Here is a 14,938-nt window from a genome sequence, read left to right as displayed (position 1 = left end):
CTGCTTCAGCGCTGTTGTGGCGGTTGCTAGGAAACCATAGCCAATGACGTCACTAAGGGGCTGGCACTGATGGCGTCATCTCCTGGCGCCCACATCCTGACCTGTTGTCATAGGGACGGCGAGAGAGCAGCGGGTAAGTAACGGCAATGTACGTGCTGTGGGTGTCCTGTACCCCTGTATATACAGAGATAAGAGGGGTGTATATTATATATAGTAAGTGTGGGTGTCCTGTACCCCTATATATACAGAGAAGAGGGGTGTATATTATATATAGTAAGTGTGGGTGTCCTGTACCCCTGTATATACAGAGAAAAGGGGTGTATATTATATATAGTAAGTGTGGGTGTCCTGTACCTCTATATATACAGAGAAGAGGGGTGTATATTATATATAGTAAGTGTGGGTGTCCTGTACCCCTGTATATACAGAGAAAAGGGGTGTATATTATATATAGTAAGTGTGGGTGTCCTGTACCCCTATATATACAGAGAAGAGGGGTGTATATTATATATAGTAAGTGTGGGTGTCCTGTACCTCTATATATACAGAGAAAAGGGGTGTATATTATATATAGTAAGTGTGGGTGTCCTGTACCCCTATATATACAGAGAAGAGGGGTGTATATTATATATAGTAAGTGTGGGTGTCCTGTACCCCTGTATATACAGAGAAGAGGGGTGTATATTATATATAGTAAGTGTGGGTGTCCTGTACCTCTGTATATACAGAGAAGAGGGGTGTATATTATATATAGTAAGTGTGGGTGTCCTGTACCCCTATATATACAGAGAAGAGGGGTGTATATTATATATAGTAAGTGTGGGTGTCCTGTACCCCTGTATATACAGAGAAGAGGGGTGTATATTATATATAGTAAGTGTGGGTGTCCTGTACCCCTATATATACAGAGAAGAGGGGTGTATATTATATATAGTAAGTGTGGGTGTCCTGTACCCCTATATATACAGAGAAGAGGGGTGTATATTATATATAGTAAGTGTGGGTGTCCTGTACCCCTGTATATACAGAGAAGAGGGGTGTATATTATATATAGTAAGTGTGGGTGTCCTGTACCCCTGTATATACAGAGAAGAGGGGTGTATATTATATATAGTAAGTGTGGGTGTCCTGTACCGCTATATATACAGAGATAAGGGGTGTATATTATATATAGTAAGTGTGGGTGTCCTGTACCCCTGTATATACAGAGATAAGAGGGGTGTATATTATATATAGTAAGTGTGGGTGTCCTGTACCCCTGTATATACAGAGATAAGAGGGGTGTATATTATATATAGTAAGTGTGGGTGTCCTGTACCCCTGTATATACAGAGAAAAGGGGTGTATATTATATATAGTAAGTGTGGGTGTCCTGTACCCCTATATATACAGAGAAAAGGGGTGTATATTATATATAGTAAGTGTGGGTGTCCTGTACCCCTGTATATACAGAGAAGAGGGGTGTATATTATATATAGTAAGTGTGGGTGTCCTGTACCCCTGTATATACAGAGAAAAGGGGTGTATATTATATATAGTAAGTGTGGGTGTCCTGTACCCCTATATATACAGAGAAGAGGGGTGTATATTATATATAGTAAGTGTGGGTGTCCTGTACCCCTGTATATACAGAGAGAAGAGGGGTGTATATTATATATAGTAAGTGTGGGTGTCCTGTACCCCTATATATACAGATAAGAGGGGTGTATATTATATATAGTAAGTGTGGGTGTCCTGTACCTCTATATATACAGAGAAGAGGGGTGTATATTATATATAGTAAGTGTGGGTGTCCTGTACCCCTATATATACAGAGAAAAGGGGTGTATATTATATATAGTAAGTGTGGGTGTCCTGTACCCCTATATATACAGATAAGAGGGGTGTATATTATATATAGTAAGTGTGGGTGTCCTGTACCCCTGTATATACAGAGAAAAGGGGTGTATATTATATATAGTAAGTGTGGGTGTCCTGTACCGCTATATATACAGAGATAAGAGGGGTGTATATTATATATAGTAAGTGTGGGTGTCCTGTACCCCTATATATACAGAGATAAGAGGGGTGTATATTATATATAGTAAGTGTGGGTGTCCTGTACCCCTATATATACAGAGAAAAGGGGTGTATATTATATATAGTAAGTGTGGGTGTCCTGTACCCCTGTATATACAGAGATAAGAGGGGTGTATATTATATATAGTAAGTGTGGGTGTCCTGTACCCCTATATATACAGAGAAAAGGGGTGTATATTATATATAGTAAGTGTGGGTGTCCTGTACCCCTGTATATACAGAGAAGAGGGGTGTATATTATATATAGTAAGTGTGGGTGTCCTGTACCTCTATATACACAGAGAAGAGGGGTGTATATTATATATAGTAAGTGTGGGTGTCCTGTACCCCTGTATATACAGAGATAAGAGGGGTGTATATTATATATAGTAAGTGTGGGTGTCCTGTACCCCTGTATATACAGAGAAGAGGGGTGTATATTATATATAGTAAGTGTGGTTGTCCTGTACCCCTATATATACAGAGAAGAGGGGTGTATATTATATATAGTAAGTGTGGGTGTCCTGTACCCCTATATATACAGAGAAGAGGGGTGTATATTATATATAGTAAGTGTGGGTGTCCTGTACCCCTGTATATACAGAGAAAAGGGGTGTATATTATATATAGTAAGTGTGGGTGTCCTGTACCCCTATATATACAGAGAAGAGGGGTGTATATTATATATAGTAAGTGTGGGTGTCCTGTACCCCTGTATATACAGAGAGAAGAGGGGTGTATATTATATATAGTAAGTGTGGGTGTCCTGTACCCCTATATATACAGATAAGAGGGGTGTATATTATATATAGTAAGTGTGGGTGTCCTGTACCTCTATATATACAGAGAAGAGGGGTGTATATTATATATAGTAAGTGTGGGTGTCCTGTACCCCTATATATACAGAGAAAAGGGGTGTATATTATATATAGTAAGTGTGGGTGTCCTGTACCCCTATATATACAGATAAGAGGGGTGTATATTATATATAGTAAGTGTGGGTGTCCTGTACCCCTATATACACAGAGAAGAGGGGTGTATATTATATATAGTAAGTGTGGGTGTCCTGTACCCCTGTATATACAGAGAAGAGGGGTGTATATTATATATAGTAAGTGTGGGTGTCCTGTACCCCTGTATATACAGAGAAAAGGGGTGTATATTATATATAGTAAGTGTGGGTGTCCTGTACCCCTATATATACAGAGAAGAGGGGTGTATATTATATATAGTAAGTGTGGGTGTCCTGTACCCCTGTATATACAGAGAGAAGAGGGGTGTATATTATATATAGTAAGTGTGGGTGTCCTGTACCCCTATATATACAGATAAGAGGGGTGTATATTATATATAGTAAGTGTGGGTGTCCTGTACCTCTATATATACAGAGAAGAGGGGTGTATATTATATATAGTAAGTGTGGGTGTCCTGTACCCCTATATATACAGAGAAAAGGGGTGTATATTATATATAGTAAGTGTGGGTGTCCTGTACCCCTATATATACAGATAAGAGGGGTGTATATTATATATAGTAAGTGTGGGTGTCCTGTACCCCTGTATATACAGAGAAAAGGGGTGTATATTATATATAGTAAGTGTGGGTGTCCTGTACCGCTATATATACAGAGATAAGAGGGGTGTATATTATATATAGTAAGTGTGGGTGTCCTGTACCCCTATATATACAGAGATAAGAGGGGTGTATATTATATATAGTAAGTGTGGGTGTCCTGTACCCCTATATATACAGAGAAAAGGGGTGTATATTATATATAGTAAGTGTGGGTGTCCTGTACCCCTGTATATACAGAGATAAGAGGGGTGTATATTATATATAGTAAGTGTGGGTGTCCTGTACCCCTATATATACAGAGAAAAGGGGTGTATATTATATATAGTAAGTGTGGGTGTCCTGTACCCCTGTATATACAGAGAAGAGGGGTGTATATTATATATAGTAAGTGTGGGTGTCCTGTACCTCTATATACACAGAGAAGAGGGGTGTATATTATATATAGTAAGTGTGGGTGTCCTGTACCCCTGTATATACAGAGATAAGAGGGGTGTATATTATATATAGTAAGTGTGGTTGTCCTGTACCCCTATATATACAGAGAAGAGGGGTGTATATTATATATAGTAAGTGTGGGTGTCCTGTACCCCTATATATACAGAGAAGAGGGGTGTATATTATATATAGTAAGTGTGGGTGTCCTGTACCCCTATATACACAGAGAAAAGGGGTGTATATTATATATAGTAAGTGTGGGTGTCCTGTACCCCTATATACACAGAGAAGAGGGGTGTATATTATATATAGTAAGTGTGGGTGTCCTGTACCCCTATATATACAGAGAAGAGGGGTGTATATTATATATAGTAAGTGTGGGTGTCCTGTACCCCTATATATACAGAGAAGAGGGGTGTATATTATATATAGTAAGTGTGGGTGTCCTGTACCCCTATATATACAGAGAAGAGGGGGTGTATATTATATATAGTAAGTGTGGGTGTCCTGTACCCCTATATATACAGAGAAGAGGGGGTGTATATTATATATAGTAAGTGTGGGTGTCCTGTACCCCTATATATACAGAGAAAAGGGGTGTATATTATATATAGTAAGTGTGGGTGTCCTGTACCCCTGTATATACAGAGATAAGAGGGGTGTATATTATATATAGTAAGTGTGGGTGTCCTGTACCCCTATATATACAGAGAAAAGGGGTGTATATTATATATAGTAAGTGTGGGTGTCCTGTACCCCTGTATATACAGAGAAGAGGGGTGTATATTATATATAGTAAGTGTGGGTGTCCTGTACCTCTATATACACAGAGAAGAGGGGTGTATATTATATATAGTAAGTGTGGGTGTCCTGTACCCCTGTATATACAGAGATAAGAGGGGTGTATATTATATATAGTAAGTGTGGGTGTCCTGTACCCCTGTATATACAGAGAAGAGGGGTGTATATTATATATAGTAAGTGTGGTTGTCCTGTACCCCTATATATACAGAGAAGAGGGGTGTATATTATATATAGTAAGTGTGGGTGTCCTGTACCCCTATATATACAGAGAAGAGGGGTGTATATTATATATAGTAAGTGTGGGTGTCCTGTACCCCTATATACACAGAGAAAAGGGGTGTATATTATATATAGTAAGTGTGGGTGTCCTGTACCCCTATATACACAGAGAAGAGGGGTGTATATTATATATAGTAAGTGTGGGTGTCCTGTACCCCTATATATACAGAGAAGAGGGGTGTATATTATATATAGTAAGTGTGGGTGTCCTGTACCCCTATATATACAGAGAAGAGGGGTGTATATTATATATAGTAAGTGTGGGTGTCCTGTACCCCTGTATATACAGAGAGAAGAGGGGTGTATATTATATATAGTAAGTGTGGGTGTCCTGTACCCCTGTATATACAGAGAAAAGGGGTGTATATTATATATAGTAAGTGTGGGTGTCCTGTACCCCTGTATATACAGAGAAAAGGGGTGTATATTATATATAGTAAGTGTGGGTGTCCTGTACCCCTGTATATACAGAGAAAAGGGGTGTATATTATATATAGTAAGTGTGGGTGTCCTGTACCCCTGTATATACAGAGAAGAGGGGTGTATATTATATATAGTAAGTGTGGGTGTCCTGTACCCCTGTATATACAGAGAAGAGGGGTGTATATTATATATAGTAAGTGTGGGTGTCCTGTACCTCTATATATACAGAGATAAGAGGGGTGTATATTATATATAGTAAGTGTGGGTGTCCTGTACCCCTATATATACAGAGAGAAGGGGTGTATATTATATATAGTAAGTGTGGGTGTCCTGTACCCCTGTATATACAGAGATAAGAGGGGTGTATATTATATATAGTAAGTGTGGGTGTCCTGTACCCCTGTATATACAGAGAAGAGGGGTGTATATTATATATAGTAAGTGTGGGTGTCCTGTACCCCTGTATATACAGAGAAGAGGGGTGTATATTATATATAGTAAGTGTGGGTGTCCTGTACCCCTATATATACAGAGAAGAGGGGTGTATATTATATATAGTAAGTGTGGGTGTCCTGTACCTCTATATATACAGAGAAGAGGGGTGTATATTATATATAGTAAGTGTGGGTGTCCTGTACCCCTATATATACAGAGAAAAGGGGTGTATATTATATATAGTAAGTGTGGGTGTCCTGTACCCCTGTATATACAGAGAAGAGGGGTGTATATTATATATAGTAAGTGTGGGTGTCCTGTACCGCTATATATACAGAGATAAGGGGTGTATATTATATATAGTAAGTTTGGGTGTCCTGTACCCCTGTATATACAGAGATAAGAGGGGTGTATATTATATATAGTAAGTGTGGGTGTCCTGTACCCCTGTATATACAGAGATAAGAGGGGTGTATATTATATATAGTAAGTGTGGGTGTCCTGTACCCCTATATATACACAGAGAAAAGGGGTGTATATTATATATAGTAAGTGTGGGTGTCCTGTACCCCTGTATATACAGAGAAGAGGGGTGTATATTATATATAGTAAGTGTGGGTGTCCTGTACCCCTGTATATACAGAGAAGAGGGGTGTATATTATATATAGTAAGTGTGGGTGTCCTGTACCCCTGTATATACAGAGAAGAGGGGTGTATATTATATATAGTAAGTGTGGGTGTCCTGTACCCCTATATACACAGAGAAGAGGGGTGTATATTATATATAGTAAGTGTGGGTGTCCTGTACCCCTATATACACAGAGAAGAGGGGTGTATATTATATATAGTAAGTGTGGGTGTCCTGTACCCCTGTATATACAGAGATAAGAGGGGTGTATATTATATATAGTAAGTGTGGGTGTCCTGTACCCCTGTATATACAGAGATAAGAGGGGTGTATATTATATATAGTAAGTGTGGGTGTCCTGTACCCCTATATATACAGAGATAAGAGGGGTGTATATTATATATAGTAAGTGTGGGTGTCCTGTACCCCTGTATATACAGAGATAAGAGGGGTGTATATTATATATAGTAAGTGTGGGTGTCCTGTACCCCTATATACACAGAGAAGAGGGGTGTATATTATATATAGTAAGTGTGGGTGTCCTGTACCCCTATATATACAGAGAAGAGGGGTGTATATTATATATAGTAAGTGTGGGTGTCCTGTACCCCTGTATATACAGAGAAGAGGGGTGTATATTATATATAGTAAGTGTGGGTGTCCTGTACCCCTATATATACAGAGAAGAGGGGTGTATATTATATATAGTAAGTGTGGGTGTCCTGTACCCCTGTATATACAGAGATAAGAGGGGTGTATATTATATATAGTAAGTGTGGGTGTCCTGTACCCCTGTATATACAGAGAAGAGGGGTGTATATTATATATAGTAAGTGTGGGTGTCCTGTACCCCTGTATATACAGAGAAAAGGGGTGTATATTATATATAGTAAGTGTGGGTGTCCTGTACCCCTATATATACAGAGAAAAGGGGTGTATATTATATATAGTAAGTGTGGGTGTCCTGTACCCCTATATATACAGAGAAGAGGGGTGTATATTATATATAGTAAGTGTGGGTGTCCTGTACCCCTATATATACACAGAGAAAAGGGGTGTATATTATATATAGTAAGTGTGGGTGTCCTGTACCCCTATATATACAGAGAAGAGGGGTGTATATTATATATAGTAAGTGTGGGTGTCCTGTACCCCTGTATATACAGAGAAGAGGGGTGTATATTATATATAGTAAGTGTGGGTGTCCTGTACCTCTGTATATACAGAGAAGAGGGGGTGTATATTATATATAGTAAGTGTGGGTGTCCTGTACCCCTATATATACAGAGATAAGAGGGGTGTATATTATATATAGTAAGTGTGGTTGTCCTGTACCCCTATATATACAGAGAAGAGGGGTGTATATTATATATAGTAAGTGTGGGTGTCCTGTACCTCTGTATATACAGAGAAGAGGGGTGTATATTATATATAGTAAGTGTGGGTGTCCTGTACCCCTGTATATACAGAGATAAGAGGGGTGTATATTATATATAGTAAGTGTGGGTGTCCTGTACCCCTATATATACAGAGAAGAGGGGTGTATATTATATATAGTAAGTGTGGGTGTCCTGTACCCCTGTATATACAGAGAAGAGGGGTGTATATTATATATAGTAAGTGTGGGTGTCCTGTACCTCTATATATACAGAGAAGAGGGGTGTATATTATATATAGTAAGTGTGGGTGTCCTGTACCCCTGTATATACAGAGAAGAGGGGTGTATATTATATATAGTAAGTGTGGGTGTCCTGTACCCCTGTATATACAGAGAAGAGGGGTGTATATTATATATAGTAAGTGTGGGTGTCCTGTACCCCTATATATACAGAGATAAGAGGGGTGTATATTATATATAGTAAGTGTGGGTGTCCAGTACCCCTATATATACACACAAGAGGGGTGTATATTATATATAGTAAGTGTGGGTGTCCTGTACCCCTATATATACAGACAAGAGGGGGTGTATATTATATTAGGGCTCTTCAGACATAAGGGTTCACATACATAATCTACAGTAACCATAAGGTCGCAGCGACAGACCGGCTCACAGCGGCGAGGACCTACGAGGGGACGGAGACAGTCGGTGAGGACGCTGCTTCGGTGTGTAGTGGCTGCAGTGGGGGTCTCGGGGCTCTTGAAGGTTTCAGTGTTGGGGGAAAGGCTGATTTGCTGGGATAGTGAGTCCTAGAGTGTGGCGGATCCCCCTGGAAATTATGTGTACCCCCTTTCCCTAAATTCTGATTAGTCAGAAAGCTCAGAGAAATGAGGAGCAGACATCAGCGACATTGACACTGCTTTACAGTGGTGTAAAGTCGTACTGTGGATGGGAATTACATTTTAGGATGGCAGTATGGAGGAGGGTGATGTAGGATGGCAGTATGGAGGAGGGTGACGTAGTAAGATGACAGTATGGGAGAGGGTGACGTAGGATGGCAGTATGGAGGAGGGTGACGTAGGATGGCAGTATGGAGGAGGGTGACGTAGGATGGCAGTATGGAGGAGGGTGACGTAGGATGGCAGTATGGAGGAGGGTGACGTAGTAAGATAACGGTATGGAGGAGAGTGACGTAGTAAGATAACGGTATGGAGGAGGGTGACGTAGTAAGATGGCAGTATGGAGGAGGGTGTAACCGACCGTTTCAGCAGACAAGGGGTTAAAATCCGTTTAGGCGATGGGCCCCTTTCTTAGAGACAGGCCCAGCTACTGCAGAACACCAATGTCCCGAACTGGATACAAAGTAGCACTCAGAACTGGAACCTCACGAATAGCTGCTAGCAGACGAACAGGAATCAGCTTACACTCCTGGCAATCAGTCCCTAACAGCATACAGCGGATCCCCCCCAATAACGAGACAAGGCTCCGTGTTGAGGGTCAAGCAGTGGTCTGACTGTACTTCACGTACAGCCTCTTTTATTCATAAACCACAAACATAGTACTGCCCACAGAGGTTTGAAATATAACCAATCATTAATTTACAACACATACAATGATACAACATATCCCCACAATGCATCATGGTTTCCTCCCCTCTGTCCCGGAGACAACCGAGGGGCAATCCAATTATCTCTCAGGACAAAGAGAAATCGCCAATACACATGTGCAGACAACAGGACAGACATCACCATTTAAACACACAATGGGACAATGGCACAATAGAAACACACCCAGCATTTTCCTCCCAAGCTGACAAGTTACACTTATTATAAATTGTTACAACTTTGTGAGTTTACATTGGCCATACATATAACTTACATCAATTTAAACAGTATAACTTGGGGACAAACCTATCCAAAATTCACTTGAATAGGTTCAGGGGTTTAAAAGTTAGTATGGGCCATAATCCTGAGGCAAGAGGCTGATAAACAGGTCTCTCCAAAACCCAGTGGCGAGGTTGGTTTCGCCACACATCTCTCCCCCCCCAGGGAAGACTAACCAGGTACCTGACCTCACGCCGGTCGGTACCTGAGTTAGTCTGGCAGCCCACCCACAACCCAATACTGGACCTGTTGCATTTGGTAGCCTGTCTCTGTCCAGTGAGTCCACCAAGGTTATGTTGGAAGCTGGTACTCCCGGTCTCTGTGTTGCTCCCTGGCTTGGAGTCTGGTTGTTGGAGGGGGAGACCGACTGTCTCTACCCCCTGTGCTGTAGGTGCAGAGACCACGGTCCCATCTGCACTGTTGTGGGGCTTACTGTCTCCCCCTGGTGCGTTAAGCTGCCGCTTGGGAGAGGGGGTAATGAGCTCCTCTCCCATACATACTTCCAGCCGCTGGGGAGGGCGACCGACCGTGTCCGCTCCCAATACAGTGTCCTGCTGCTGGGGAAAGGAGACTGGGCTCTCTATTCCCTGCTGGACACTCTGCCGCTGGGGAATGGAGACTGGGCTCCCAATTCCCAAAAAATCACTCTGCTGCTGGGGGGCAGGAACAACTACCTCTGCCCCCTGTAACTCAGCCTGCCGCTGGGGAGAGAGGACGCTGCTCTCCTCTCTCTGCATTTCACACTGCCTTCCCGGCATATCACTCTGCTGCTGGAGGGCAGGAACAACTACCTCTGCCCCCTGTAACTCAGCCTGCCGCTGGGGAGGGAGGACGCAGCTCTCCTCTCCCTGCACTTCACACTGCCGCTGGGGAATGGAGACTGGGCTCCCAATTCCCTGCAGGACCGGTGAAGAGACCTCGGTCCCATCTCTACAGGCCACCTGGGGTCCTTCCCAGTAACACTCTACAATATCTGCCCAGCTGAATGGGTCTGGATCTGGGTCTGTCACCTTACTGTCCTGTTGAGCCTTCCCAATGGAGTGGAAGAGATCTCGGTAGTCCTGCTCCAGTTCCCACTCCAGGGTTGCTAGGTGAGCCAGTTCCTGCTCTACTTCATGGGGGTCATCCCACTCATGCCTAGCCTCCCTCTCATAGAAAATGTCCTGAAGTCTGGACTGTGCAGAGCTCCCGAAGTCAGGCTCTGCAAAGGACTCCCATAACAAGCCAGGACCATAAAACTCCTCTCCCTCTGGCTTGTCATGTTCGGCTGTCCAGGGTATATACTGTGCCATATACCACCAAAGCGCCTGGTAGGCATCCTCCAGCCATAGCTCCTGCCATACCCGGTGCTCTAGTTCCTTCACCCATTCCTCCAGGGGCTGCTCTCCCAGGAAGGGCATCCGCAGGGCCACTTGCTTCTGCAACCGCTGCTCTTCACTGGGGAGACTCTCACCCCGCTGGTATTGTACCTTATCCAGGGCCTGGTACCAGATGCCTTTCCTTAATGCATCCCGGCCATCCAGGTCCTCCTCCTCGTATAACACTGCTGGTTCCATCCTGGTGCTTTTAGGGTCGCTGTACTGGGACATGCGTTGTCCTTAAATTGTAGAATCCACAGAAATGGTGTCTCCTGTAGCTGTCCTTCTGGCTGTAGGAACAATCCCGCTGCTTGCCACCAATGTAACCGACCGTTTCAGCAGACAAGGGGTTAAAATCCGTTTAGGCGATGGGCCCCTTTCTTAGAGACAGGCCCAGCTACTGCAGAACACCAATGTCCCGAACTGGATACAAAGTAGCACTCCGAACTGGAACCTCACGAATAGCTGCTAGCAGACGAACAGGAATCAGCTTACACTCCTGGCAATCAGTCCCTAACAGCATACAGCGGATCCCCCCAATAACGAGACAAGGCTCCGTGTTGAGGGTCAAGCAGTGGTCTGACTGTACTTCACGTACAGCCTCTTTTATTCATAAACCACAAACATAGTACTGCCCACAGAGGTTTGAAATATAACCAATCAGTAATTTACAACACATACAATGATACAACATATCCCCACAATGCATCATGGTTTCCTCCCCTCTGTCCCGGAGACAACCGAGGGGCAATCCAATTATCTCTCAGGACAAAGAGAAATCGCCAATACACATGTGCAGACAACAGGACAGACATCACCATTTAAACACACAATGGGACAATGGCACAATAGAAACACACCCAGCATTTTCCTCCCAAGCTGACAAGTTACACTTATTATAAATTGTTACAACTTTGTGAGTTTACATTGGCCATACATATAACTTACATCAATTTAAACAGTATAACTTGGGGACAAACCTATCCAAAATTCACTTGGATAGGTTCAGGGGTTTAAAAGTTAGTATGGGCCATAATCCTGAGGCAAGAGGCGGATAAACAGGCCTCTCCAAAACCCAGTGGCGAGGTTGGTTTCGCCACAGAGGGTGACGTAGTAAGATGACAGTATGGGAGAGGGTGACGTAGGATGGCAGTATGGAGGAGGGTGACGTAGGATGGCAGTATGGAGGAGGGTGACGTAGGATGGCAGTATGGAGGAGGGTGACGTAGGATGGCAGTATGGAGGAGGGTGACGTAGGATGGCAGAATGGAGGAGGGTGACGTAGGATGACAGACTGGGGGAGGGTGACGTAGGATGGCAGTATGGAGGAGGGTGACGTAGTAAGATGACAGTATGGAGGAGGGTGATGTAGTAAGATGACAGTATGGGAGAGGGTGACGTAGGATGGCAGTATGGAGTAGGATGGCAGTATGGAGGAGGGTGACGTAGGATGGCAGTATGGAGGAGGGTGACGTTGTAAGATGACAGTATGGGGGAGGGTGACACTATAGGACAGCAGGATGGAGCAGGGTGATGCTGGAGGACTGCAGTATGGATGTATAGGGGAGGAGTTCAGCATGTGGGCAAGATCTCGTCTGATGGCTCTCGCCAGACCTAGAGCATCGGTGGTAGTCTAAGATTTGCCATTTCCAGCTCCTGGGTTACGGATGGCAGTGGGTGCCTGATCCAGTAAAGATTTCGGCTATGTTATAGTGTATGGTCATTATGGCCTGGGGTGCACTTGGGGCTATGTTATAGTGTATGGTCATTATGGCCTGGGGTGCACTTGGGGCCGGTTAGGGCGTGTACTGAGAGGGGATGGAGGTTATCGGAGAGCACTCGGGGAGTTAGACGTATGATACGTATAGATTCCTTGCTCGTGTCCATACCGGAGGTGCAGGCTCTTCTGTGTTCTGCAGTTGGCGCTGCCCCCGCCATGTTCTGCCATTCATTATTACATGGCCTGTATGTCACATGCTCCACATATGGAATGCATAATGGAAAGCGTCCATTGCTGTCACCATAGAGCCGGATGTCAGTCCGTTCTGTTTTGTCCCATTTCAGGTGGACATTGTGTATTTCTCTGACTGATCCATCTTCTCCAGGATCCCGATGGAGGGCCACGCTCTTATCTGTTTGGATTTTGAGGTGTTTGGAAAGGTTCAAGGTGTTTTCTTTCGTAAATACACCCAGGTAATGGAGGGGCAGCTTGTGGGCCTCCAGTGCTGACCCCGGCGTGTCTGACAGGGTGCTTGTGTTTCCCCTGTTGCAGGCGGAGGGGAATCGTCTGGGTCTGGTTGGATGGGTGCAGAACACAGAAGAAGGAACGGTCAGAGGCCACGTACAGGGTCCTGCAGACAAAGTGCGGGAGATGCAGCAATGGTTGCAGGTGACAGGGAGCCCAAAGTCCAGAATCACAAGGGCCCAAATCGACAATGAAAAGAAGATCCAGCAACTGGAACATAAATGCTTCCAGATCCGCAAGTGACAGTCTCTGCCCTCATGGGGGTCATGGTTTCATTTTTTACAGTCTACATGATGAAATGTTTAGATCAGCGTGGTAGAGAAGCGGCTCCCAAGTGCCTGTGGCATCCGCTCCTACACTGCAATCTTTCCGAACTCAATACATTAGGCATTGTGGACTCTGGACAAGTGCACCATTTCCATCAGTTCTGTCCCTCACTGGCAGCCTAGACCCTGCCAGTGACAATAATGTATAGTGACCACTACCCTCAGCGGACACCTTCACTGAGCATTACATGAGTGATCTGCATGGACACTGATCGGTTCATTAAAATAATGGTCATCGTCATTTGGTGCTTTTCTTGTCTACATATTACATGTCCCATAACACTGTATATAGATATAGATATCACAGTATAGAGGAGGAGGGGGTCATATACAGAGACCGGAGTGTAGATATCACAGTATAGAGAGGGGGGGTCATATACAGAGACCGGAGTGTAGATATCACAGTATAGAGGAGGAGGGGGTCATATACAGAGACCGGAGTGTAGATATCACAGTATAGAGGAGGAGGGGGTCATATACAGAGACCGGAGTGTAGATATCACAGTATAGAGGAGGAGGGGTCATATACAGAGACCGGCGTGTAGATATCACAGTATAGAGGAGGAGGGGGTCATATACAGAGACCGGAATGTAGATATCACAGTATAGAGAGGGAGGGGTCATATACAGAGACCGGAGTGTAGATATCACAGTATAGAGGAGGAGGGTCATATACAGAGACCGGCGTGTAGATATCACAGTATAGAGGAGGAGGGGGTCATATACAGAGACCGGAGTGTAGATATCACAGTATAGAGGAGGGGGGGGTCATATACAGAGACCGGAGTGTAGATATCACAGTATAGAGGAGGGGGGGTCATATACAGAGACCGGAGTGTAGATATCACAGTATAGATGAGGGGGGGGTCATATACAGAGACCGGAGTGTAGATATCACAGTATAGAGGAGGAGGGGGTCATATACAGAGACCGGAGTGTAGATATCACAGTATAGAGGAGGAGGGGTCATATACAGAGACCGGAGTGTAGATATCACAGTATAGAGGAGGAGGGGGTCATATACAGAGACCGGAGTGTAGATATCACAGTATAGAGGAGGAGGGGTCATATACAGAGACCGGAGTGTAGATATCACAGTATAGAGGAGGG

The 14,938-nt window shown here is 43.8% G+C and overlaps 1 protein-coding gene across 1 annotated transcript; it reads left to right on the top strand.

Moving 5' to 3' along the window:
* Positions 1-84: 84 nt before the first annotated feature.
* ACYP1 (acylphosphatase 1) lies at positions 85-14,071 on the top strand. Its single transcript, XM_040412360.1, has 3 exons — positions 85-133; positions 13,322-13,450; positions 13,530-14,071. Exons 2-3 carry the CDS (start codon positions 13,370-13,372, stop codon positions 13,743-13,745), a joined length of 297 nt encoding a protein of 98 aa, XP_040268294.1. The 5' UTR covers positions 85-133; positions 13,322-13,369; the 3' UTR covers positions 13,746-14,071.
* The last annotated feature ends 867 nt before the right edge of the window (positions 14,072-14,938 follow it).

This window comes from Bufo bufo, chromosome 11 (genome assembly GCF_905171765.1).
Source record: "Bufo bufo chromosome 11, aBufBuf1.1, whole genome shotgun sequence".
In the NCBI taxonomy this organism is placed as follows: Eukaryota; Metazoa; Chordata; class Amphibia; order Anura; family Bufonidae; genus Bufo; species Bufo bufo.
This window is presented reverse-complemented; position numbering and strand designations above follow the sequence as displayed.

Excerpts from the sequence above, each read along its gene's own strand:
- ACYP1 (XM_040412360.1), top strand. The coding sequence starts at position 13,370 with ATGGAGGGCCACGCTCTTATCTGTTTGGATTTTGAGGTGTTTGGAAAG. Across the intron at positions 13,451-13,529 it reads TCTTTCGTAAATACACCCAG|GCGGAGGGGAATCGTCTGGG; the intron begins GTAATGGAGGGG and ends CCCCTGTTGCAG.